The 20,757-nt window shown below is 46.9% G+C and overlaps 7 protein-coding genes across 9 annotated transcripts; 3 read left to right on the top strand and 4 right to left on the bottom strand.

Moving 5' to 3' along the window:
• Positions 1-1,122: 1,122 nt before the first annotated feature.
• Positions 1,123-2,505, bottom strand: LOC117640126 (U6 snRNA-associated Sm-like protein LSm2). Its single transcript, XM_034376389.1, has 4 exons — positions 2,348-2,505; positions 1,987-2,054; positions 1,814-1,904; positions 1,123-1,728 (listed from the first exon to the last, which is right to left on the bottom strand). Exons 1-4 carry the CDS (start codon positions 2,348-2,350, stop codon positions 1,603-1,605), a joined length of 288 nt encoding a protein of 95 aa, XP_034232280.1. The 5' UTR covers positions 2,351-2,505; the 3' UTR covers positions 1,123-1,602.
• A 169-nt stretch (positions 2,506-2,674) lies between these two features.
• LOC117640125 (mitochondrial fission regulator 2-like) lies at positions 2,675-4,417 on the top strand. The gene is made up of 5 exons (XM_034376388.1): positions 2,675-2,834; positions 3,084-3,283; positions 3,366-3,568; positions 3,641-3,902; positions 3,983-4,417. The coding sequence occupies exons 1-5, from the start codon at positions 2,817-2,819 to the stop codon at positions 4,164-4,166; spliced, it is 867 nt and encodes a 288-aa protein (XP_034232279.1). The 5' UTR covers positions 2,675-2,816; the 3' UTR covers positions 4,167-4,417.
• A 214-nt stretch (positions 4,418-4,631) lies between these two features.
• On the bottom strand, positions 4,632-7,620 carry LOC117640123 (eukaryotic translation initiation factor 2 subunit 2). 2 transcript variants are annotated; one of them, XM_034376384.1, is made up of 7 exons: positions 7,464-7,620; positions 6,652-6,814; positions 6,439-6,569; positions 6,232-6,349; positions 5,542-5,743; positions 5,183-5,456; positions 4,632-5,103 (listed from the first exon to the last, which is right to left on the bottom strand). In XM_034376384.1, the coding sequence occupies exons 1-7, from the start codon at positions 7,482-7,484 to the stop codon at positions 5,059-5,061; spliced, it is 954 nt and encodes a 317-aa protein (XP_034232275.1). In that variant the 5' UTR covers positions 7,485-7,620; the 3' UTR covers positions 4,632-5,058. The 2 variants fall into 2 exon arrangements, with proteins under 2 accessions (XP_034232275.1, XP_034232276.1); XM_034376385.1 differs by lacking the exon at positions 7,464-7,620 and adding an exon at positions 7,170-7,205.
• Positions 7,621-7,997: 377 nt separating this feature from the next.
• On the top strand, positions 7,998-12,891 carry LOC117640124 (circadian clock-controlled protein-like). The gene is made up of 6 exons (XM_034376386.1): positions 7,998-8,158; positions 8,325-8,420; positions 8,499-8,646; positions 9,233-9,366; positions 9,462-9,620; positions 12,571-12,891. The coding sequence occupies exons 1-6, from the start codon at positions 8,062-8,064 to the stop codon at positions 12,813-12,815; spliced, it is 879 nt and encodes a 292-aa protein (XP_034232277.1). The 5' UTR covers positions 7,998-8,061; the 3' UTR covers positions 12,816-12,891.
• Positions 12,892-13,474: 583 nt separating this feature from the next.
• Positions 13,475-16,985, top strand: LOC117640466 (transcription factor E2F8-like). The gene is given in 10 exon segments (XM_034376984.1): positions 13,475-13,682; positions 14,015-14,245; positions 14,367-14,514; positions 14,596-14,694; positions 14,769-14,877; positions 14,980-15,086; positions 15,189-15,489; positions 15,569-15,679; positions 15,763-16,314; positions 16,317-16,985. Coding segments are annotated over 9 exon segments (1,929 nt in total). The 5' UTR covers positions 13,475-13,682; positions 14,015-14,021; the 3' UTR covers positions 16,595-16,985.
• Positions 16,951-18,270, bottom strand: LOC117640473 (39S ribosomal protein L21, mitochondrial). Its single transcript, XM_034376993.1, has 5 exons — positions 18,095-18,270; positions 17,704-17,844; positions 17,464-17,627; positions 17,234-17,390; positions 16,951-17,154 (listed from the first exon to the last, which is right to left on the bottom strand). The coding sequence occupies exons 1-5, from the start codon at positions 18,198-18,200 to the stop codon at positions 17,054-17,056; spliced, it is 669 nt and encodes a 222-aa protein (XP_034232884.1). The 5' UTR covers positions 18,201-18,270; the 3' UTR covers positions 16,951-17,053.
• Positions 18,271-18,416: 146 nt separating this feature from the next.
• LOC117640468 (tryptophan--tRNA ligase, cytoplasmic) lies at positions 18,417-20,749 on the bottom strand. 2 transcript variants are annotated; one of them, XR_004587427.1, is made up of 8 exons: positions 20,474-20,749; positions 20,059-20,287; positions 19,797-19,979; positions 19,499-19,709; positions 19,244-19,417; positions 19,012-19,152; positions 18,662-18,922; positions 18,417-18,596 (listed from the first exon to the last, which is right to left on the bottom strand). XR_004587427.1 is itself a non-coding variant. In XM_034376987.1 (7 exons), the coding sequence occupies exons 1-7, from the start codon at positions 20,607-20,609 to the stop codon at positions 18,764-18,766; spliced, it is 1,233 nt and encodes a 410-aa protein (XP_034232878.1). In that variant the 5' UTR covers positions 20,610-20,749; the 3' UTR covers positions 18,417-18,763. The 2 variants fall into 2 exon arrangements, 1 of the variants encoding a protein (XP_034232878.1); XM_034376987.1 differs by having other exon boundaries at positions 18,417-18,922.
• Between the last annotated feature and the right edge of the window lie 8 nt (positions 20,750-20,757).

Here is a 20,757-nt window from a genome sequence, read left to right as displayed (position 1 = left end):
CGGCCTGCACGGCCTGCACGGCCTGCACCCCTTGTAGCTGCCCACGCAGACGCCGCGCCGCGGAGGGTCGTCTCGTCGTCCGCCGGTGTCCGCACTCCGCCGGCAACGCGCAGTTGCCGCTGGCCTTCCCTCCCAGTGTCCCCCCGTGGCTCCAGTGTTCCAGCCCAGACTCAGTGGCAGTGTCGTGTCGCGCCTCTGGCTAGAAACGGTCTGGGAGGCACTGCTGTCGCGTCGTTCTCGGAGAGACGCTAGTGACGCTAGTGAGTGCAGTGCGACGGAGACGGAGCGGCCGAGGCTGGCAGCAGTGCGTCCCGTCCCGGCCGTCCCCCAGTTTCTGCGGTTTTGCATTCCCCGAACGGAGACTTTCTAATGTTAGTTACCTACTAAGAGTGGCTCGGCTCTCCGAGGCCATCGTGCTGTGTTACTGTGTTACCAGTCCCACCGGCCTCAATCTGCTCCAGTACTTGAGTAATCTTTGCTTCTTCTTCAACAAAAGAGCCAAGGCAGTGGCCAGTGTCGGGACAGACCTGACTCTCAATGGAATTTATTGGTGGAATAGTGGGCACTTGTGCTGCACGTTATTTCTTTTGCAATAGAAGCCACAACAGTGCAATCAGGTGTACGTTATAATTTATTTTATTTATAGGGAAAAATAATGTTGTGCCATACTTTTGAGTTTAAAGACAAGAAATGCAACCATTTGAAATGTCGCTCCCATGTCAATCTATTCAGAGCTAGATGGAATTTATCTTAGCCAAAGAAAGACCAGCTGGAGCCACTTGTAAAATTTGTTGCATAATTAGAAATATTGTAATTGATTTCCTGTCTGAAACATCTTGTTTCTATAAACATAGAAAAAAATTCACCTCTTTCTAGTCTTCTGAACCAGTATTAATATATTTGAGTGATATTGTGGTAAAGGGTAACAACACAATGTTGTGTGTTTATTTTTGTTGTACAATTCATATATAGATACAATGTTATTAAAAAGCATCTTTTCTGATGTCTCTTTCAGAAACTTCCCTCATGTAATTCATTACCCCACCTAACACCAATTCCCTCTTTCAAAGTGAATAGGTTATTGAATGAATTGAAAGACTTTCTTCAATGTTTTTTTTTTTATTTCAGATTTTGTTTTTTTCAATCATACAACTGTGGTCATTAATCAAATAGTTCACTTTTCAACTAAACATAACTCACTACATTTTTTGATGGGAGTTTTTAAGCTCCCAAAACACAAGACAGAACAGCTGTGCTATGACAGACACAACACAAGTTGCTTATAACAAAAATACAGTCAAACAGGTACACAGAATGAAATTTACAGAAAAGTAAAAAAATGATAAGGCTAAGATGAAGGAAAAGCACATATATGTTAACCAACAAGTAGTTTTTAGTGCTTTTAACTTTCATTAGGAATATTTAACCACTTGATGAAATACAAGTAAACGAAAAGGAACCAAAAGGAACAGATCACTGCTTCGTGTCTAACTGAACATCAATAGTTTTGGATTGTTGCCATCTGATAATTCCAGATGACATGGGATTACAATTCATTCAGGTAAAAAAATAAAGCAAAGGAAGAATGGGAGTAGTCTCTTCTTATCGAGTTGGTACTGCAGCCTCTTTCCGAGCAGCATCTTGTAAAAGCTGGGTATCCACTTCATCAGCAGGTAACTGAACGTATCTGACTACTGAGCCGCGAATGAAGCAATTCTTTACTGACAGCTGAAATGAAAAGAAAAATTCATGGTTAATACGCAGTTTGCTGAGAAAAGTAAAAGGCCACATAGAAAGTGATGAAAATGCATACCATATGAGGATATTTATCGGGGTCAGTAACACTGATATCAGTTAGCTTGATATTTAAGTATTGGTCAACAGAATGTAGGGTTCCGCATACGCTGTAAGGAAGAAAACATTACTTTTCAGGCTACATGATTCACAACTGAAAATTACTAAGATAGAATAGGGCCATTATAGTACCTTAAGTCATTTTTAAGTTCCACGACAACATCCTTCCCCACTAAAGACTTGAAGAACGAGTAGAACAACTGAAACAAAAAAAGTTATAGGAAAAGTTAGAACGGAATGTCAACATCAATGACAGCCAAAAAGCAATACCTGAAACAAGGACACCAAATCAAGGAAAGTCGTGTGTAAACAGAAGAAAAAGGAAAATCATTCTTCGAAAACCGCTGTTGTAAATACAAAATAAAATTAAAATAGTACAGCTATAGACTGGTTCCTACCCGGCACAGCAGATCATTTAACGACTTTTTAAATTTTAAGAACAGCAACCGCACATCAGATATCATTTGGGCTTGTGCGATAGAAGACAACTCACCATTTTAAGACAATTTGAACTAAAGCCTGAAGAGAGCCCTCTTGTTTAACAACAAATGTGAAAACAACTATAACCTAAGTTGAACTTTCGGTCAAAACACACCTCTCTTCCCCTCTCATCCTCACCCTTCCCCTCACCCCTCGTGTGGCTGGCAGCCAACACTGCAACAAGTAGATTACTTTCTGGTTTCAACAGACTTTCAAATTTCATCTTTTGAATAGAACTTTATTATTTCTTACATCAATGCAATTTTAATTTTTCCCCATCAACGCGTGCCTAGAATTTTTTCAAAGTTCCTATGAGCATGATTTTTGTTTTGAAGTTGTGAGCACCCTGTTAACTGAAAAGACGGTCGACACGCAACAAGGCAGTGAGTTTATTCATTCAAAACTCTGGTCGCGCCAAATAGTGCCGGTCCCTGTGGAAACTGTACGGAAAATGTCATTTGGCAAAGTTTAAAGGGCCCAAAATGTATTTCAACATCATGGTAAGTAGCCTTCACGTACACTTCTGTGGCCAATGCGATTGTGGCGGACTCATGTCCCTGGAAAACCTGTGTGTCTCAAGACATGAGACAATGTGTGCGGGTGCTTTGTTGGGGTTAATACGACCATGTTTCCTTGTGATCTTGTTTTCCTTCGATATCTTCGTCCTCATCGTAGCTGTCAATTTATTTCCTGTCTAAGAAGTTTCATAGTGAACATACTCATTCATGGCTTCTTCGTTTCTTTGGCAGGGCGACCAGACGTCTCGAAGATGCGGCCGCTACAGGAGTGTGGTGCGAATGCTTAGCGTTTTGCTCCCTCTGAGGCCTGCACCGAGGATATTTTTCAATATAGTTAAGAACCCAAGTAATGTTTATGATGTCAAAGGTGCGTCCAACGCCAAAGAAAAGGTGCCTGAAACGACAGCACAGACACTGATTTTCCGCAAATGGTGAGCACCCCTTCCTTTCTGTTCTTCAAATTCTCACAATTTTGTTGTGATTGCCATTCATGTTTGTTTTTACCTTCTGCAGTGAATTCAGCCCCTCTCAAATGAGTGTGAAGCCTGATCTTTTGGAGTTTGGATCAGTATCAGAAAGTATTGATGATAAAAACAGTTCCAATGAAGAGAATAAAGAAGATGGAGTGGTGACTCAGAAAATCGACAATCTCGAACGAGAACTTCAAGAGTTGAGGGAGCAAATGTCAAGAATTATGGCTGCGCAGTGTCAAATAGGTAAGCATTCTAATATTTCTTACTTGTTCCAACATTTCCGATTATTTCATAATGTTGTTGGTCCTTTTCTAGACAAAACCAGGGAGGCACCAAGAATTCCTCAACCTCCCCCAATGGCCTCATCTACACCATCTGCTCCAGCACCTCCTCCCCCACCCCCACCTCCTCCACCTCCTTTGCCCCCAATGATGAGCCTTTCCACACCCAAGTTGGTCATCACCAAGTCTCAGACTGCGAATGCCAACACTCCTAAACGTCCTGGTATGAAAATGCCATTTGACATGGCAGATGTATTAAAAGACATGGGAAAAGTGAAGCTCCGACGCATCGAAAGGTACTTTTTGTCCACCATCACAATGCTGTTTCTATATGTTACTGTGAGTTAAATTTGACAAATTTATTCATTTGTTTCAGGTCGCCTGGTGGCACACCCCTCAGACAAGCGCCTCCGGCCACTGATCCCAACACAGTTTTGATGAATGTTCTCAAGAAAAGGTATGCTGCCATGCATGACAAAACCCCAGAGAAGATTCATCGTTGTCTTGAATCAGACTCTTCCTTTGGAGAAGACAACTTCAGTCCTCAAATTATATGCTGAAGGGACCATGCCTGCTTCCAGCATACCTCTGACACTGCAGCTGATTAACTCATTGCTGTTTCATGGTTTTAATGTTGTTCAATGAATGTTTTAATTTAAGGTTTCCATCTATGTTTGCATGATTGAATGTGAGCATTATTTTTTGATAACAGTTTCAACTGTTGCTTTTATTATCCACCTGTGATATTGATGTACATTCTCTGTGAGAATTCTCTTGTAATGTTAATGAAATTAAATGACTAGATACTTAACAGGTCAGAACTCATTTCTTTCCTTTCATCACACCCATTAAATGTTATGGGTTCTGATACAGCGGCAGACACCTCCGCTAATATTCAGGCAGAAGGCAAAAAAAAAAACTCGCCAGAATTTACTACAACTAGGATGAATGGGATCCTATCCAGTGCATGCAGCACTGCATTTCAAGCTTGGTAGGGAAAGAGGGAAAAATTAATTGAAGGCAAATTATGAACCATGAATATATTTTAAAGAATTCTCGTCATTTGAACACCAACCTCCACAAATTTTGAAGTAGAAAATACAAATACTGGTTTGAAATGACCAAAAATTACATTTAAAATGTCATACAAAATGTGAATCTCTGCCCAGAGATGGCTTCTTGATCTTTTTTTTTTTTCACCAATAAAGTTCATACAGTAATAAAAGTGGAAAAAAAAACCAACCAACACAACTGATCCTCCAGATCCGCAAACAACAACAACAGTTTCCACACTTGTGTAAAAAGGACTTATTATGTTCTGACAAACAAAATAAATTATGATTTTTACAAAGCCACTTAACACTGGATTGTGATGAAGGACTTTTACCCAGATATGACAGGTCATATGTAGATGTAAACAGTGAAGGGGGAATTGGAAACAACATAAGAGCATCAAGTTGTTTTCGCTCGGATGGCAGCTCGCTTTCCAGTGACAGCCTGCAAACAAAGAATTAAAATTAATCATAATTCACGAAAGAAGAAAGAACATCCTAAATCTATGCAAACAGAAAATTACCTGGAAACCAGATTTGATAGAGGCAACAGAGCACCTGGATCCACAAGTTTCACACTGCAAGAAGAAAAGCCTGGTATCCTTCTGTAGAATGGTATCCGGTGATCGACAAGTGTGACATGTAACATATTCCTTAATATAACGTCTCAGAACGTTTTCTATTTGTTTTTGTTGGAAACGACCCTTGATAATCAGTTGACTATTTCCATCAACAGAGCCACTAGTACCCAATTCAGCTAACAAGAAATCCAACAAGTGCTTCGGTTGTCGATGCAATCTGTAAAGCAATTTTTAAATTGTGAGCTACAATCATCTACAATCACTTCCCTCAAATCAACAAAGCTATATTAAGCAATACTTACGTTTTACAAATCTCTGTAAAGTTGGCAAAAGATGTTTTCTTAGTACCAATTCGAACAACTTGGGGAGGTCGCATAACAAATTTCTGCTTCTTTCCTGCAGCCATTTCAGGGTTCTTGTCATGCATAATCTCAAACACACGCTTCAGCAACTCATCATACGTGTAGTCACGATCTGAGCCACCCCATGTCTGGTTCTCATTTTCTAAAAAAAAAAAAAAAAATTAAAAATTAATTACAAAGAAAACTTAAATTCTATGCAAACAAGTGCTAACACAGAATTCAGAGGAAATTCACAAATATGTGTCAAAACCAACTAAGTAAATAGTGCTTTCAAAATCTACTTGGAACATACAATAACAGCTTCTGACCGCTTCTGACTGAAGAGCGATTGTTACCAAGTTACAAAAGGAAAAATTCTGTTCCACCTAACTTACCACTCTCATTTATACCTTCCACAGCTAAGCAGCATGAAAAATATTACAAAACTGTTACATCATTTTAGAGAGAAATTGCTTCATAGGCTTTCTCATTTCCAAATTAAATTTATGAGAACATTTCATATAAAATAATGAAGTAAGAGGAGATTAAGGAAAAAATGGCAAGATGAATCTCTTGACAATACAAAAAAAAGATCGCTGTTTCACTGTTTCTAAAAGTGAGTTTTGGGAACACAAATAAGCTTGTACATACCATTTTCCTTTTCTTCAGCCTTTTCTTTCTCATCTTCAGCAACTAAATCGTCTATATCCTTCTTCTTCTTCTTTTTCTTTTTCGTCTTGCTGAAGTCCATATCATAGTCAAAACTATCCTATAGCACAATAAAGAACAGGCGTACTTAAAAATGTTATCAATACGGGTAATCGTGCCAAAGTAAGAAGTTAGGAAAAAGTTACGAACTTCAACAGCATCTTCCTGAGCAGGTTCACTTGGCTCCACCACAGTTGTATCTGATGGTAACGCACTGTCTAATTCTTCCAGATTGAATGGCTTCTTCTTCTTTTTCTTCTTTTTACCGAAACTTTCTAAATCTGTTGAGGAAAATTAGGGTATTAGAAATTAACACAGTAACTGACACTTCGAACTATGACAGGGAAAAGCAACTAAGCATACCATCCATATCCAAGTCCACATTGTCGGCATAGGAAGCTGGTTCTGTGTTCTCCTTGTCAGTGTTGTCACCTGCTTCGGTAGGAGATCCCTCTGCCATGGCTGCATCTACATCAAAAGTGGTCTTCTTCTTTTTCTTCTTTTTCAGCAGGCTAGGATCAAATACCTTTGAAATGAAAAAAAATTAAGGTCAGTTATGCTGGGATTAGATATTTTAATCAAGGGACCCACAGTATTAAACTAAAACTATGACCAGGGCATCATTTTTGATCACACTATAAATAGCACAAAACTATCACAAGATCTTTACAAAGTAAACCCTGTTCATGAGACAAAAAAGATCAACGGATCAGTGAAGTGACAATTGTTGCAACAGCTTGGATTACCAAAATAATGGCAACCACCGAGTATGATGGAAATGGAGGAGTGTCATGAACAGAGAAAATCACTGAGTACAGAAACAGTACAAATTCAGGTATATGCCCATAGTACTTCCATAAATTGGCACTGTGTAATGTTACTTGGAGATTGTCTGGAGCCATCTGGAGAGAGTGAGGTTATAGGTCGCCACCCGAAAGCACATCACCGACTAGACTGGGCGTAGTAGATCAAAATCTAGAGCTCTGGCTTCATCGCAAACAAAATTCCAGCCCGAGAAAGGACGATAGGGGTGCCCAGAATGATGAAATCGGGCCAATATCGCTAGGAGGTTGGTCGCCAAGGACCAAGGTGATGCTTTCACATTGGGTAAGGAACCCGTTCCCGGCCTTAAAAGGGCCTCAGTTAGAGTTCTATCGATATGAATTGCACATTACCGAGTCGTCGTTTTCCGCCATGTTTACAGAAATTATTGGTCCGCTACTATTGCATCAGCTTTCGAACGCCACATGTAAAAATTCGGCTGCCCGTGTATGATGATGGTTCATTCACATTCACACGCGGAGGGGAGAAACGAGAAACCGGCAGCGAACTGGAATGGGATTTGCTGCGCGGCGGTGAGACTGGCCTGCAAATAAGGAGTGGGTGGGGGCGGCCTTATTTGCACCACGCACACCGGGAGGCCCGCCGCAACCAAACGTGCTTCCGTGTCGAATGGGTTGCCTACCAGTCGGGCGATGCGCGAAGCGAGTTAGGGGGGAGCGGTGCGGAGACGTCCGAGTGACTACACTGCGAAGCCGAAGCCAGCCGAAGCCGCCCCACACGCAGCCAGCCAGCCAGGCGCGGGGTCGACGGACGGAGGCACGGTGGCCGCCCCCGCCCCGAGTCCGCGGGGGTGCACGTCGACGTCGACGAGAAGCTGATGCTGCCGTTCTAGTCGTGCGTGACCCAATTATTGAGCACACCACTGCACTTAGTTAGGCCCGTCCACCCCATGCAGCGCGTCCCACGCGCACAGTATCTTTCTGACTCGCCATGGACACCAAGACCCTCGTGAGCGCCGCCGCCGCGCTGCTCTGCCTGGCGGTCACCTGCGGGACCGTCCACGGCGGGCCCGTGCCGCCTTTCTACGGTGAGTCCGAGACCCTGGCTGCGGGCTGCGGGTTCGACTCCCGACCACGTCCCGCTTTTTTCAGCGTGGCGGCTGTTTTGGAGCCGTTGGCATTCCCTGCCGGTGGTTCGCTGCGGTTCGCTGGCCCACCGCGCGCGTCTCATGCGATAGCCTTTGCCTTTTCCAGAGGACATACTGAAGCAATGCAACGTCAAAGATCAAGACTCGCTGGACCAGTGTCTGTACCACATCCTGAATAGCATGCGGTCCTACCTCCCAGACGGTGAGTCCACTAACGAAAGCCCGACTAACGGTTCTGGGTCGCTCTCCCGGTGGTACTCGAACCCTCGACTGCTTGCAGGCATCCCCGAGTGGAACATCCCCGTGCTGGAGCCCCTGGCCATCAAGGGCATTTCCCTAAACCAGGGCGGCGGGAACACCCGGATCCGCGCCACGTTCAAGGACCTCAAAGTCTCCGGGCTGTCCAACTACACCATCACTTACGTAAAGTAGGTTGCGTAGGTTGGCAGACAAGCCCGGCCTCCGGCCCAGCCCTCGGCGCGCCCGTCAATACACGCACACACAATCCGTAAGCCCCAGTAAGTCTGCAACTCGACGCAAAAGGGCCGGCTGCGTCCGAAAAGGGCCTTAAAGGGCGCAGGCCCTTTCGTCCGCCAGTCAGCCAGTCGTGTTGTCATTCTTCGGAGGCGTCCGGCCTGGCCTGGCGCGCGATGGCGCGATGGCGCGATGGCGGGGACGCAGATAAGGGCTTTTCTCTTTCTCTTCCGCGCCCTTTCCTCGCCGTGACAAAGCTCGTCCCGTTAGGGGTTGCGAGCGCCAAGCGTGTGCGGCCGTCTGGACAGTCTGGACGAGGGGCGTGGAGGCCAGGATGCCGGACTGCGGACTTCCCGGACAAACAGCAAGGGCCGTCCCTTTCGTCCTGGCGTCACGCGGCGTGTTTGTCTGTCGCGTCGAGCAAAACAATTACGGGACACGCGGGCCGGGCGTTGTTTTTTGTTTTCGTTTGCCGGCGAGGGAACGCCCCCGCCGTTGTTCCCGGAGCAGGACATGAACGCCCTATTCGTCGGGTTCCAGGTCCAACCCCGAGAAGTACAAATTCTCCATCGGGCTGCAGTTCCCCAAGCTGCGCGTCACGGGCGAGTACAACATCTTCGGCAACCTGCTGCTCATCCCCATCAAGGGCAACGGGCCCTTCTGGGCGGTTTTCCGTAAGTTCGGCCCGCGGCGGGCGTTGAACCCAGGTGCTGGCTCGCACCGCACCGCCCCCTAGCGCGCTCGGCTAACCGGGACGACCCTGTTGCAGAGGACGTGAAGGCCGACTCGTACAACACGCTGGAGGTGGTGCACACGGAGGGGCCCGCCAACCCGGGCTGCCTGCACCTCTCGCACACGCAGACCGACTTCGACATCACCAAGGTGCAGCTGCGCCTCGAGAAGCTGTTCAACAACGACGAGTTCCTCGGTGAGTGCCGCCCTGTCTCTCTCGCACTCATGGGGCGTCCCGTAAGGGAGAGAGAGAGACAGCGACAGTCTGCAGGCTTGCTCGCCTAGCTGGGGTTCGCAGGGCTCCGAAGCAGCAGCGCGAGCGACAACACCGGGGATAAATAGTGTGGGGGTGTCCGTCTCGGTGTCCGTGGTGTGGCGATAACGGCGGGCGGGGCACGCCGAGATAGTGCGCAGGACCCGGAGGCCGAGTGCGAGTCCGTCCCGAGTTCCGACATCTCGCTTATCTGTGACCCCGTTAATTAGAAAGCGGGGCTTGGAGCCCCATGGCTTGCCCATGGCTTGCCCTGCTGGTTCCATGGCGACACTGTCTCCTCCAATGACTTCTCGGCTTCCAAATGAAATTTATTTATAATTTCCGAGAGTGTGGCCGTTTCCGCGATGCGGCGTGTCGTGGCGGGGCGGGGCGAGGCGACACAGGAGACGCGACTCTCCGCCGCCACCCATCACGTCGTGATGCATTCTGAAATTGAATCCGACTGCGGACCTGTCATAAAAGCCACCGGCGTCGCGCGCGCGTCGCTCGCCTGCAGTGGCGTGTCATTTTCGCGGCTAATCGAGAGAGTCCGCGCCACGCCACCTTGCCGGAGGCCGGAGGTTCGAATACCAACACCGCGCCGCGTTTCCTGTCCCGCGGCCCAAGGAGCACCCACCCGCCGATCCGCGCTCCCCAGGTTCACTTCCGGTCTTCCGGGGAGGCGTGACGGACTCGGCGCGGTTCACTTGCCGTGGGTTCGAGTCCCGGCGTCCCGATTCCACATTTTTCCCTCGCGCCGAGTCCGTTGGGCGGGCCGCGAGGCTGACCGCCGACACACTCGCACCAAACTCTTTCACTAATTGCGAGTATAATGCAGCGATCTTCACGCACGGGGTGCCTTCCAGCCCAGAGCTACCGACCGTTTGTTTTCATTGCCGACTCCAGCCGATTCACACGGTGCGTTGACTCGTAAAATCTGCATTAATTTCGAATAATAGTTTCGGCTGTCGAGCAGGTGCCCGAGGTGCCCCGGTCTCAGGTGCTCCGGCCGGCGGACGAGCCCCGTCTAGCCCCGTCGAGTCCTCCCTCCCCCTCCGCCCCATTCGCACCAGCTTGTCGAGCTTGTCGTGTATGAGTCGTGCGCGGTGTGCGGTGCACGGCTGGCGGGCCGGCGACAGGGCGGGCTAGGGCTAGAGGGGCTCCGCCACGCCGCCACGTACACGTAATGCGTCATGCCGTCATGCGGCACCGAGTGCGGCACCTTGTCGACGGCGAGCGGCAGAGGCGGCCGTCGTGGCGCTGCGTGGCGCGGCGTGGCGCGAGCCGGGTTTCCCGCCCCGCGGTCCCGGCCCACACGCGCGTAGCCCGCGCCCCCGCGCCAAGCCGCGGGCTCCTACGGGCTCAGCGCTCCCGGCGTCGCGCGGGAGACGAGCTTGGCGCGCGTAGGGCCTGGTAGGGCCGTAGCGCCGCGCGGGCCGATTCGGAACAGCGAGTCGTCGCTCTGTCTCCCTCGCACCCCAACGGCACGCCCAAACGGTGCGAGGGAGAGAAGGAAAAGCACTGTTCGGAATCGGCCTGCTGCGTGGCGGGCACGGCGGGCATGGCGGGACCGCCTCGCGCCATTCCCGTTCCCGCGTCTTGCCGGTCTTGCCCCCTCCCCTCCCCCTTGTTGTCAAGCAGGCCTACTCGGTCTAGGTCCCCCCAGGTCCCCCTAGGTCCCTAGACGCGCCGCGCACACGTGCGTCCCGGCCGCGCCCTCCTTTCCGCGCCTCCGCCGACGAGGCCGACGAGGCCGACGCAGGTGCGTGATGCACCGTATGACGGCGCCCTTCGCGGCCGACGGCTGCGAATCCCATTCAGCCAGGGAGTTGTACTAGAGTAACCCCTCGCGCGCTTCGCACGCTTCCCCGCGCGACAACGCCACGACGCCCAGGCCGCGGTCGCGCGGTCGCCCCGCAGGACACTGTGCAGGACGTCGCCGCCGCTCCTTTTCCGGTCTGGAGACGGAAGGTGGGGGAGGGGACATTTCCAGGAGTGCACCGGGCCAACCAGGCCGGGCCGCTCCCTGCGTGTGATTTCATCGGGGAGGACACGGCGGCGGCGCCCCAGGTGTCCCACGGTGTGCCGTACTCCCGCACGTAGTGTCCTGCCGCTGACGCCGTGCTGCCGGGCCAGGCAGCCAGGAGGCGGGGGGCGGCAGGCGGACTAGGGCCTCGCCGTTCGGACTGATTAGAGGCCCTGATAAGGGGAAGGCGCTGGGACCGTCCGCGGCGGCGACAGGGCCAGGCGACCCCGACGACGCGCTGCTCTGCCCGGCTCTGCCAGCTCTGCCCGACACCCGAAACGGCGCGCATAATTTCCCGCGCCGACGCTTTATTTGTGAGCCGATGCGTGATTTACCCGCGAGATAGGCCCGCCGGCCGGGTGGGCAGGCCGACGGGGAGGCGAACGCACGCGGCGCGGCGGGCGCGGTGCAGCAGGGTGGACACAGCAAACGCGCGCGCAGCCAAGGCGCAGCCCGTGACGAGATGGGGTTGGGTTCACTTCTGGTGACCGCCAAAGGCCGCCAAAGCGCGCCAAAGGCACCATGGCGGTGCCCTGGCGGTGCTTAGGCTCGGCCCCTTGCCGTCGCCGCGTTTTGGCGTTTTGGCGCGGTGCCGCTCTGCCGCGACCGCTCAGCACTTCGCGATGCTTCGCGCTTCGCAGCGCAGCATAAAACGGCAAAATCGCTGCGTGTCTCGCGCGGCTTGCAAATGCGCTTCGCGGCGTGGACGCCATGTCGCCAGCGCGCCGCGCCCCGCCCTCCCCGCCCCGCGGTGCCCTACCTGTTCACGCGGCACTCGAATGCTGAGGCAGTAGGGCCCGCCCTTAACCGGCGACAGCGAATGAAAAATCAAACTCGACCCCTACACGTTTTGTCCTTTGCCCGCAGGTGAGACGGTCAACACGTTCCTGAACGAGAACGCGCATGACATCATCCGCGAGGTGAAGCCGCAGTTCGCCCAGGAGATCGACCGCCTGGTGGCGCGCGGCTTCTCCGAGGCCATCGCCGCCCTGCCCGTCAACCTGTGGGAGGACCTCGCCAAGAAGGGGCAGCACCGCGACAAGGACGCGGACACGCAACGGCCCAGCACCGCGACCAACCAAGTCGCCACCGACAAGAAATCGGCCCGATGAGATCACGATCGACGGACTCCGACAAATAAATTAGTTCTATGTATTTTTTTGAAAATAAACCACGTTTAGTACTCAGCGTCCTGGACTTTCCCCGGTCCCAGCAACCCTACTCGGGAAGTCGCGAGAGGATCAGTCGTCGTTGTTTCATTCACCGCGCATTGGGTCGCCACTTCCCAAGGATTAAAATTTTAAGACTATTTCAATGAACGGATAAACCGCATCGGAGGGTCGCCGAGCCGAGCGAGGCCCGGACCTCCCCGAGCTGGGATTTCCCTCCAGCTCCAGCACAGCAACGCAGACCCTTCCGCCTGGGTCCTCAGTCCTCGGCTTGCAGCGCTTGCAGGAAGGTCCATGAAGGACAGTCCCTCCCGAGCCCCGCGCCGCGCCATGAGCTACCCGCCTTTTTGTCTCGATGCCGGTATGCCCTTCGACGGGACGGGGACGGGGCGGGGAGACGGGGCCCAAGCCGAGCCCCAAGCCCCTCGACCCCAACCGTCGGCACCGCCCCGCCCCGCCCCGCTACGCCCCTCCCGCCCCCTCTCCCGCGCGCGGAGCTACGCGGGGCCGCCGACGCCGTGATTCGGGCATTTCCGCCTCACTTCGGGCCGCCTTCGGTGCGCGTGGCGCCGGGCCGTTGCGGCAGTAGTCCGCGCCCTCCCACCCCACCCGCCGACTGTTTACGAATCAGTTGGTGATTTGGCGCAACGCTCAAAGAGCGCCAAGCCGGGCAAGCCACGCTCGGGCTACCCGAACTTGGGTTAGCATCTACAATTACGCACCTACACCGCGGTCAGTGAAGCCAAGATTAGCCGAAGCATCGAATGATTCTGTTTTTTGAAGACTTCTTTACCGTCAGTGACTATCTCGGTGCGTTGGTGTTGAGTTTGGTGGTGCTTTAGTTGGTCCCTTACTGCCAGGTACCATCAGGTACCCATTGCACCTGTAACTTTGTCAATAGAGGCAGACAGGTTGTGTGTTTTCAAGAAGTGTTGATTTATACCAGAGTATGATTAATTTGGTGCATGGAACTTGGATAGATTAGCTTGTCTTTTCTGTAGTTATACCTGCTCACATACTGCTGGAAGACTCATTCTCTGTTTTGAAAGATAAACTGTCGAAGTTTTATTTTTATTGACAAATCATTAGAACAATTTTATAAAATTTCTTTATGTCAACGTTAAGTTTTATTTTATTTACAGGGACATCATGATCAAATTTCAAGGATCTCCTGACCGTAAGGCCCTGAGTACCCTGTGCAATAATGTTTCAAACATTCCTGTGTCGCCCACCGCCAACCTAAAACTTTTGACGAAAGTCGCAAGTGAGCTTGTATCTCCAGTTAGTGTGAAAGTCCCCAACAGAGATGTTCAGCTCAGAGAAGCTGACCCGAAAACAAGAAAGGATAAATCACTCGGGATTTTGTGTGACAGGTAAGACTCGCATGAAAAGTGGTTGAATTTTGCACCACTAAATCTGCTTTATATTCTTGCATTCTGTTTGTTGCTCAATTGTTTACATAATCTTACATATGGGTCGCTTTACTTTCCTAAGGTTTCTAGCTATGTTTCCACTGGATCTTCCACCTGGCAGTCCAGTGATGGAAATTTGTTTGGATCGTGTTGCTGAACAGTTGGGTATTGTGAAGAGAAGAATCTATGATATTATAAATATTTTGGAAAGTCTTCACATGGCTTCAAAGGTAGATGAAATAACTTGGCTTCATGTAACTCCAGTATTTTGCTCAACTGAAGATAACAATTGCAACACTTCTTGTTAACAGGTGGCCAAAAATAGATACCACTGGCATGGCTGCAGCAATCTCCAAAAAACTCTATCTATTTTAAAATCCAAGGCCATTGACTGTGGTATTGATGAAAAAGTAAGCACATTCTATCATTAATACTTTAGAAGTAAATAAATTAATAATCAAATATTTATTATAAACTATTGCAGCTGCAGGAAATTCAAGCAAAGCAAAAAGGTGGATTCCGTCTTGTATCGGGACCAACCTGTTGCTGCTCAAGAGACTCGGCCCATTTTGACAGCTCATCAGTTAGTTCTGGTATGTGTTACTTTTAAGTCCTCAAATGTAAACAATTAACAGAAGTACGTATCTCTAAATAGTTTGCTCAGGCCTCTGCTAACATTTCGTTATTTGTTTTAGGTGGCGACACATCGGACTCTAGATCAGGAGATGGCTTCTTCACTGATGAACGTACACTTGGTGTTATGTGCCTTAAATTTATTATGCTGTTCCTGGCATCCCCTCAGGTTTGTATTCTGAGTCCTATTGGACTGATTCATGCTCTTTAGTTATGTAAAAGTTGACTCCTATTTCATAGTTATTTTTATTTTCTCTGTTTGGAATTTTAGTCAAGTGCCAAAATCAACTTGGATCTAGCGACAAGGATGCTTGTTAGTGAAGCCGCAGATCCTGCAGAGAGGGGAGTTAATGTGGAGTGTCACAAGGGAGCCTCTGACAAGCCATGTGAGGCTGGCAGCAAGGTCTGCAAATGCATGTTAAGACTTAAAACCAAAGTACGACGGCTCTATGACATTGCCAATGTTTTGACGTCCCTTGGGCTGGTTTCTAAGATTGAAACTGCAGCGAATTCTATGAGGAAACCTGTATTTGTTTATACTGGACCAGTGGTGCGAATGAAAGCTGGCCAGAGTAAGTGACCCTTGCTTGAAAATTGTATTGTGGTTGTAACAAAGTTAAAAACAATCCTTCAATGAACATTTTTTTTTAGGTAATCAGTTGTTTAACTTCAAGAATCTGTTCTCATCATCCTTTGAAGATGAGGGAGTAGAAAATAAAGTCAGCATTAGTCATAAGAGGAAGGATACCAAATTGAGAGGAGGTAAAGCTATCATTCATATGTGGAGTTTATCAGCCTCTTCTATTAAAGTTAAATTATTCTCATTTTCTTTAACTTAATTTCAGGTCCCCCTGAGAAGTTTCCCAGAGTATCAAGTGAATACAACCTGGATCCAAGCTATGGGAGATGCGCAACTTCTCAAAATGTGTCTGCCAGACATGTGTCCCAGGAATCAAACCACTCCCAGTATCAATGCTCCCTGGATGATATCCTGCACGTTGCAGGCCAGGAGTTGGAGAAGATCCGTTCTAATGAGGAGCTAGTTGCTGCTCAAAAAGTTTCAAATGCACGAAAGAAACTTTCGTTTTCACGCTGTCATTCTGATTCATGCATTCAACCTAATGCTGCACCGCAATCAGCTGTGCCCGATAGACAAAATTCTAATCATACTTTGTGTCCTGAAAATGAGAAGGTTCCTGGGGATGAACTTTCTCTGATAAGCAAGAAAAGTGTTTGCATTACTTTAACAGATTCTAAGAGTAAAAGTTTTACAATAACAAGGAAGCTAGTTGAAGTGCCTGTAAATGCTATGCCAAGGAAAGTTATGAAGGAATCTCCTCTTAATCTTCGCAACATAACTCCTAAACAAGCCCAAACTTTGAGTAAATTATTTGGACTCCCACTCAACAAAGTCAAGTGGGCGGATCAAAAGCGGATTCTCAAATCCTTTTAACTTCTGCCAAAGCAGATTTTATTAACAATAACAAGCCCATTGTTCAATCTGTTCCCAATGTAATGCTTAGCAGCTTGAATAGAGCTAATATTGGGTCCCCAAACCAAGGTGCACTTTCTGCCCCAGTAGTTCCAGGCAAGTATAGAGCCATTAAAGTTGGAAATGTTGTTCGTCTAGTCCCTTTTATTCCCACAACTGTGGTAAATAGTGTTGTGCGTAAGTAAGTGTTTTTTTTTTGTGTGTAAGTTGGGAAAAATTTCAACTGACCAACGTTGTTGCAGCTGAGTGCTGATTTGTTCAGTAGTTCGCATGTAGTTAAATAGTAGTGCAATATTATGCGCTGGTCAATAATTTTAGAAAATTGATCTCTTTGTAGAGGTTATAAATCAAGCAATGTATGCTTTGTTGTTGCTCACATTATTAATATTGTTCCATTGTTATCAAAGAAATCTTTATGTGAGTTTTAAGTAACTAGTTTATATAGATTATGTTAAAAATTTTAAATGGCTGACAAATTGGATTTATTTATGGACATCAAAAATGAAGTTTTGTATTACAATGCATTTATGAAATTTATCTATTGAATTGTTAAATAAAATTATAGTTTATTGATAACTGAATTTAATAGAGACCATTTACAGCGCTTGAGTTCACACATTGATACTAAAAGCAATATTACTAAATCAGAAAACTCTCCCATCTACTCCTTCCAGGTCCTTCTTCTCATTCACTGCACTCAGAGTGATCGAGTTGATCCGTATCATTGTGTGTTGATATCTATAAACTGATAGAAAAAAGGAATTCCATTAGACATACTTTTAATCATGAGAGATATTTTTTGTTCCCCCAAACATATTACATACAATTAATTCGTTGGTATTGCTTCCTCCTTTTCTTCTTGAAATTTGTTTTCGTGTGTGAAAGTCGCTTTTCCACAACAGTGGCCTGGATATTGACTAAATCTGGTCGGAGAAGTGGCATTCCAACCAAGGTAAAGTCGGAAGACCCAACTAAAAGGACCTGATGGAAGAGAAGAGCAATAGCTAGAACAACTTGTCAACATCAATCTGAAATCATGAAAGCTAGCAATTACCTTTTCCAATCTGATGGAATCTCCAACGTTTGGAGGCCAGTGGCCTTCAACAACAACTACATCCTCAGGTGTTATTTTCCACTGCCGATTGGCAAGTTGAATGATTGCAAATAAACGGCCATGGCTTTTGTTTTCTATTTGGGAGTTCACTTTGGATATGACCTCTGCAAAAATATGAAGGCAGATGAAAGACCATTGAACATTACTTTGGATGGAACACGAGAAGAGCTTGGAAGTTACCTTCAATGGTACGTTCATCATCTACAGAGGTATCTACAACAGTTGATTGGTGAGATGGTGTCTTTGGAAAGGCCTTGGCAGCTCTACTGACAGGTGAAAGAGTTTTTAAGCCTAAAAACGATGTCAGACTGGGTAGGGACTCTGAAACAAAGTACGAGACATGGTAGTGTCTGAAGTTGAGGTCCCTCCATAACGGAAAGACAATCCAATCTTCAGCACGCAGGAACTGATGGCAACGAAGTGAAACAAGGAAGTCACTCCAAACAAATAGATTCTAAATGTAAAAAGAAATTTTATACAAGCATCTTAGTCCTCAGAAGTACTTCACCACCTTAACCGTCTAACCTATAAGCGGGTATCTGGCTGGAAAAAAACTTTCGGAATTACTTACGATTGTTCGATAAAAAGTTCTGATTTAATAGGTTGCTACCAGGTTTCCTCAATAGGGCATTGACGGAAGGATTAACTATATGCATTAAACGTCGTATTGCAGACATTGTGAGGTGTGCAGTGAATGCACGGTGCGACTGCAGACAACCTAAACAAGTAGTGGGGAGGGGAGGGGAGGGGGCGGGGGAGACAGGTCCTTTTGTTCAAGGGAGGTTCCCTGCTCGAGGTAGCTGCGAGCCCCTGCTCCATCGCTGTTCTTTCTTATCAAGTGGACTTCCCTTACAGTGTTTTGATGATAGAGAAAGGATACAAAAGTAATGTAATTGAAATGTGTCAGCAACCATTATGATCACAGAAAAGTTTATTTTCCTTACAAGACATTTTTTAATGGCTAAGTAAGTGCAATCTTCCTTGTTTACAGCAATTCATCACGTTCTAAATTCCATCAATAAATAAATACATTCATTCTCAAACAGATGTCCACTTCCTACAAAACTGTTAAATACTGTCCAAATACTTTTCTCAAAAAGAGACATGGGTAACCCTACAAAAAGGATAAAGCCCTGCCAATTGATTTTGAAATAATTGATAGCAGTAAGTACAATATTTGACAGTACCATCAAATAATGTCAATATTAAAATAAGAAGACATCATCAATTTCCATTTTACTTAATAGGTATACTTTAGTTTCCGAGGCCTCATAAATTCTTTTACAGTTTCGTCTGTGATAGTTTTTCTTCGCTCTTGATGTTCAGTGACAATCGGAGTGATTGTATCAATAAGAAGTTTCTTTATCTCACCAGTCAGCATAGCACCACTAGAGTAATCCTGAAAGATGAAGCAAAGGTATTATCTGGATAAACCACACATTCACAAGAGATGAGATAGATAGATGAGTGAAGAAGTACAACCCTTACCTTCCGAATTTGCTCTAGTCTTTCATCATCTTCTAAAAAGAAGGTGAGATACTGGTAAGCTATATCAACATCACAGTTACCACCTTTCTCTCTGTGCTCTTCAATAGTGGCTTGCCCACCAGAGAATGCATGCTTGTTAACCTGTGAAACAGAAACATTTACAATGGAGGGCAGACAGAAAAAAATAGACTTTGAACATTGTTTCAAAGAGACCTCTGTAGGCAGTGCATACCTTGTTCTTGATTTGTTTGGGTGTGTCATTTAGAAAAATAGCAGAGTTATTATCCGAAGCAGACATTTTGGTCATGGCTCCTTGTAGAGCAGGGAAGAACACTGAATGAATCAGAGCAGGCTTCTGGGCCCCAAGACGTGGTGCAACATCCCTAGTCATCCTGAAGTAAGGATCCTGGAAGACAACCGTGACAAAACTTTGAGATATTGACCATTTTTTTACAGTTACCGTAATATCTGATAGATAAATAGTTACCTGATCAATTGCACAAGGAATAAGACAAGGTAGTTTTGCCTTATTAAATATAAATGGAAATGAGGAAGAGAGACAAGGAGTAGCCTGAACCGCAGGAAAACTGATCTTTCCTATGCAATCGCTGTCCCCAAATCCAAAGATACCTTTCACCTGATTAAATGTCACACATTTCTGAATGCGCACCATATTCTGATAGAATTCCGGACATTGACTGAAAAAGACAGATAAAACAATATGAAATACTGTAAGTGCCTCAAACGTTAGAGTCAGAAAAAAAAGGAGATGTTAGTTTTTATACCCTATGAAGTCCAAATCAGCAAATATGAAGGTCTTATCAACATCAAATCCACAAGCAATTATGTCTTTAGCATTTTCAACTGCAAGCTTTCTGGCTTTGTCCATGTCGAGATCTTTCCAAAGGAACTTCTCATCATCAGTTAGCTGGATAACTAAGGGTACATCAAATACCTCCTGAAGCCACCTGCCAAGATGAAAGGCAATATTACCATCAATTGTGTAATAACTTTTCAAAAACTTTAAAACAGAGACATTATAATTACTTGGTAAAGAAGAAAGGTATAAGATGACCCATATGCATCGCATCAGAAGATGGACCACGACCAGTGTACAAATAAAACGGCTTTCCTTTTTCAACTTCATTCAAAATAGTGTGCATGTCTCTGTGGGACATAAACATGCCCCTCCTCAAGAGGTGATGGGGTCGTTTCCCCGTTACCTTCTCAATCCTTTGTAGCAGTTCAGCATCTACCTTGGAACTTCCAAATTTCTCTGCAAGCAAAATTAAAGATAAGATTCGAGGGTCATTCGTACACATGTATGCTGGCAACCCCAATCAGGTGAAAGGAAATATGGGTGACAACAAATTATTCATGTAGAATAATGATTTCTATAAAAATGGTGGACAAGGTTCTGATCCCCTCCGACTGATAGTGATCTTATTCAAAGAGAACTCACTGATTAATTTGTCGTAATCGACCCCGGTTTGAGACTTGCTGACGACGTTCCACGGATCCACCACGTCGTCTTCCTCTTCATTTCCAATTTTCTTCTCCGGACTTTGCGGCGGGGTTATAGAAACTTCAGTGGCCATGTCTTCTTTTATGAACAAATAAAACAGTCCGATGAATTCTCACTGGGCGAGATTTTACTTCAATCTTGTGGGGGTTAAGTCCTTCCTTATTTACGTGCACCACCTGCCAACAGTGCATCCCTCTGCAAATAACGTCAGGCCCGGCGGC

Source organism: Thrips palmi, unplaced genomic scaffold, assembly GCF_012932325.1.
Source record: "Thrips palmi isolate BJ-2018 unplaced genomic scaffold, TpBJ-2018v1 HiC_scaffold_12, whole genome shotgun sequence".
NCBI lineage: Eukaryota > Metazoa > Arthropoda > Insecta > Thysanoptera > Thripidae > Thrips > Thrips palmi.
This window is presented reverse-complemented; position numbering and strand designations above follow the sequence as displayed.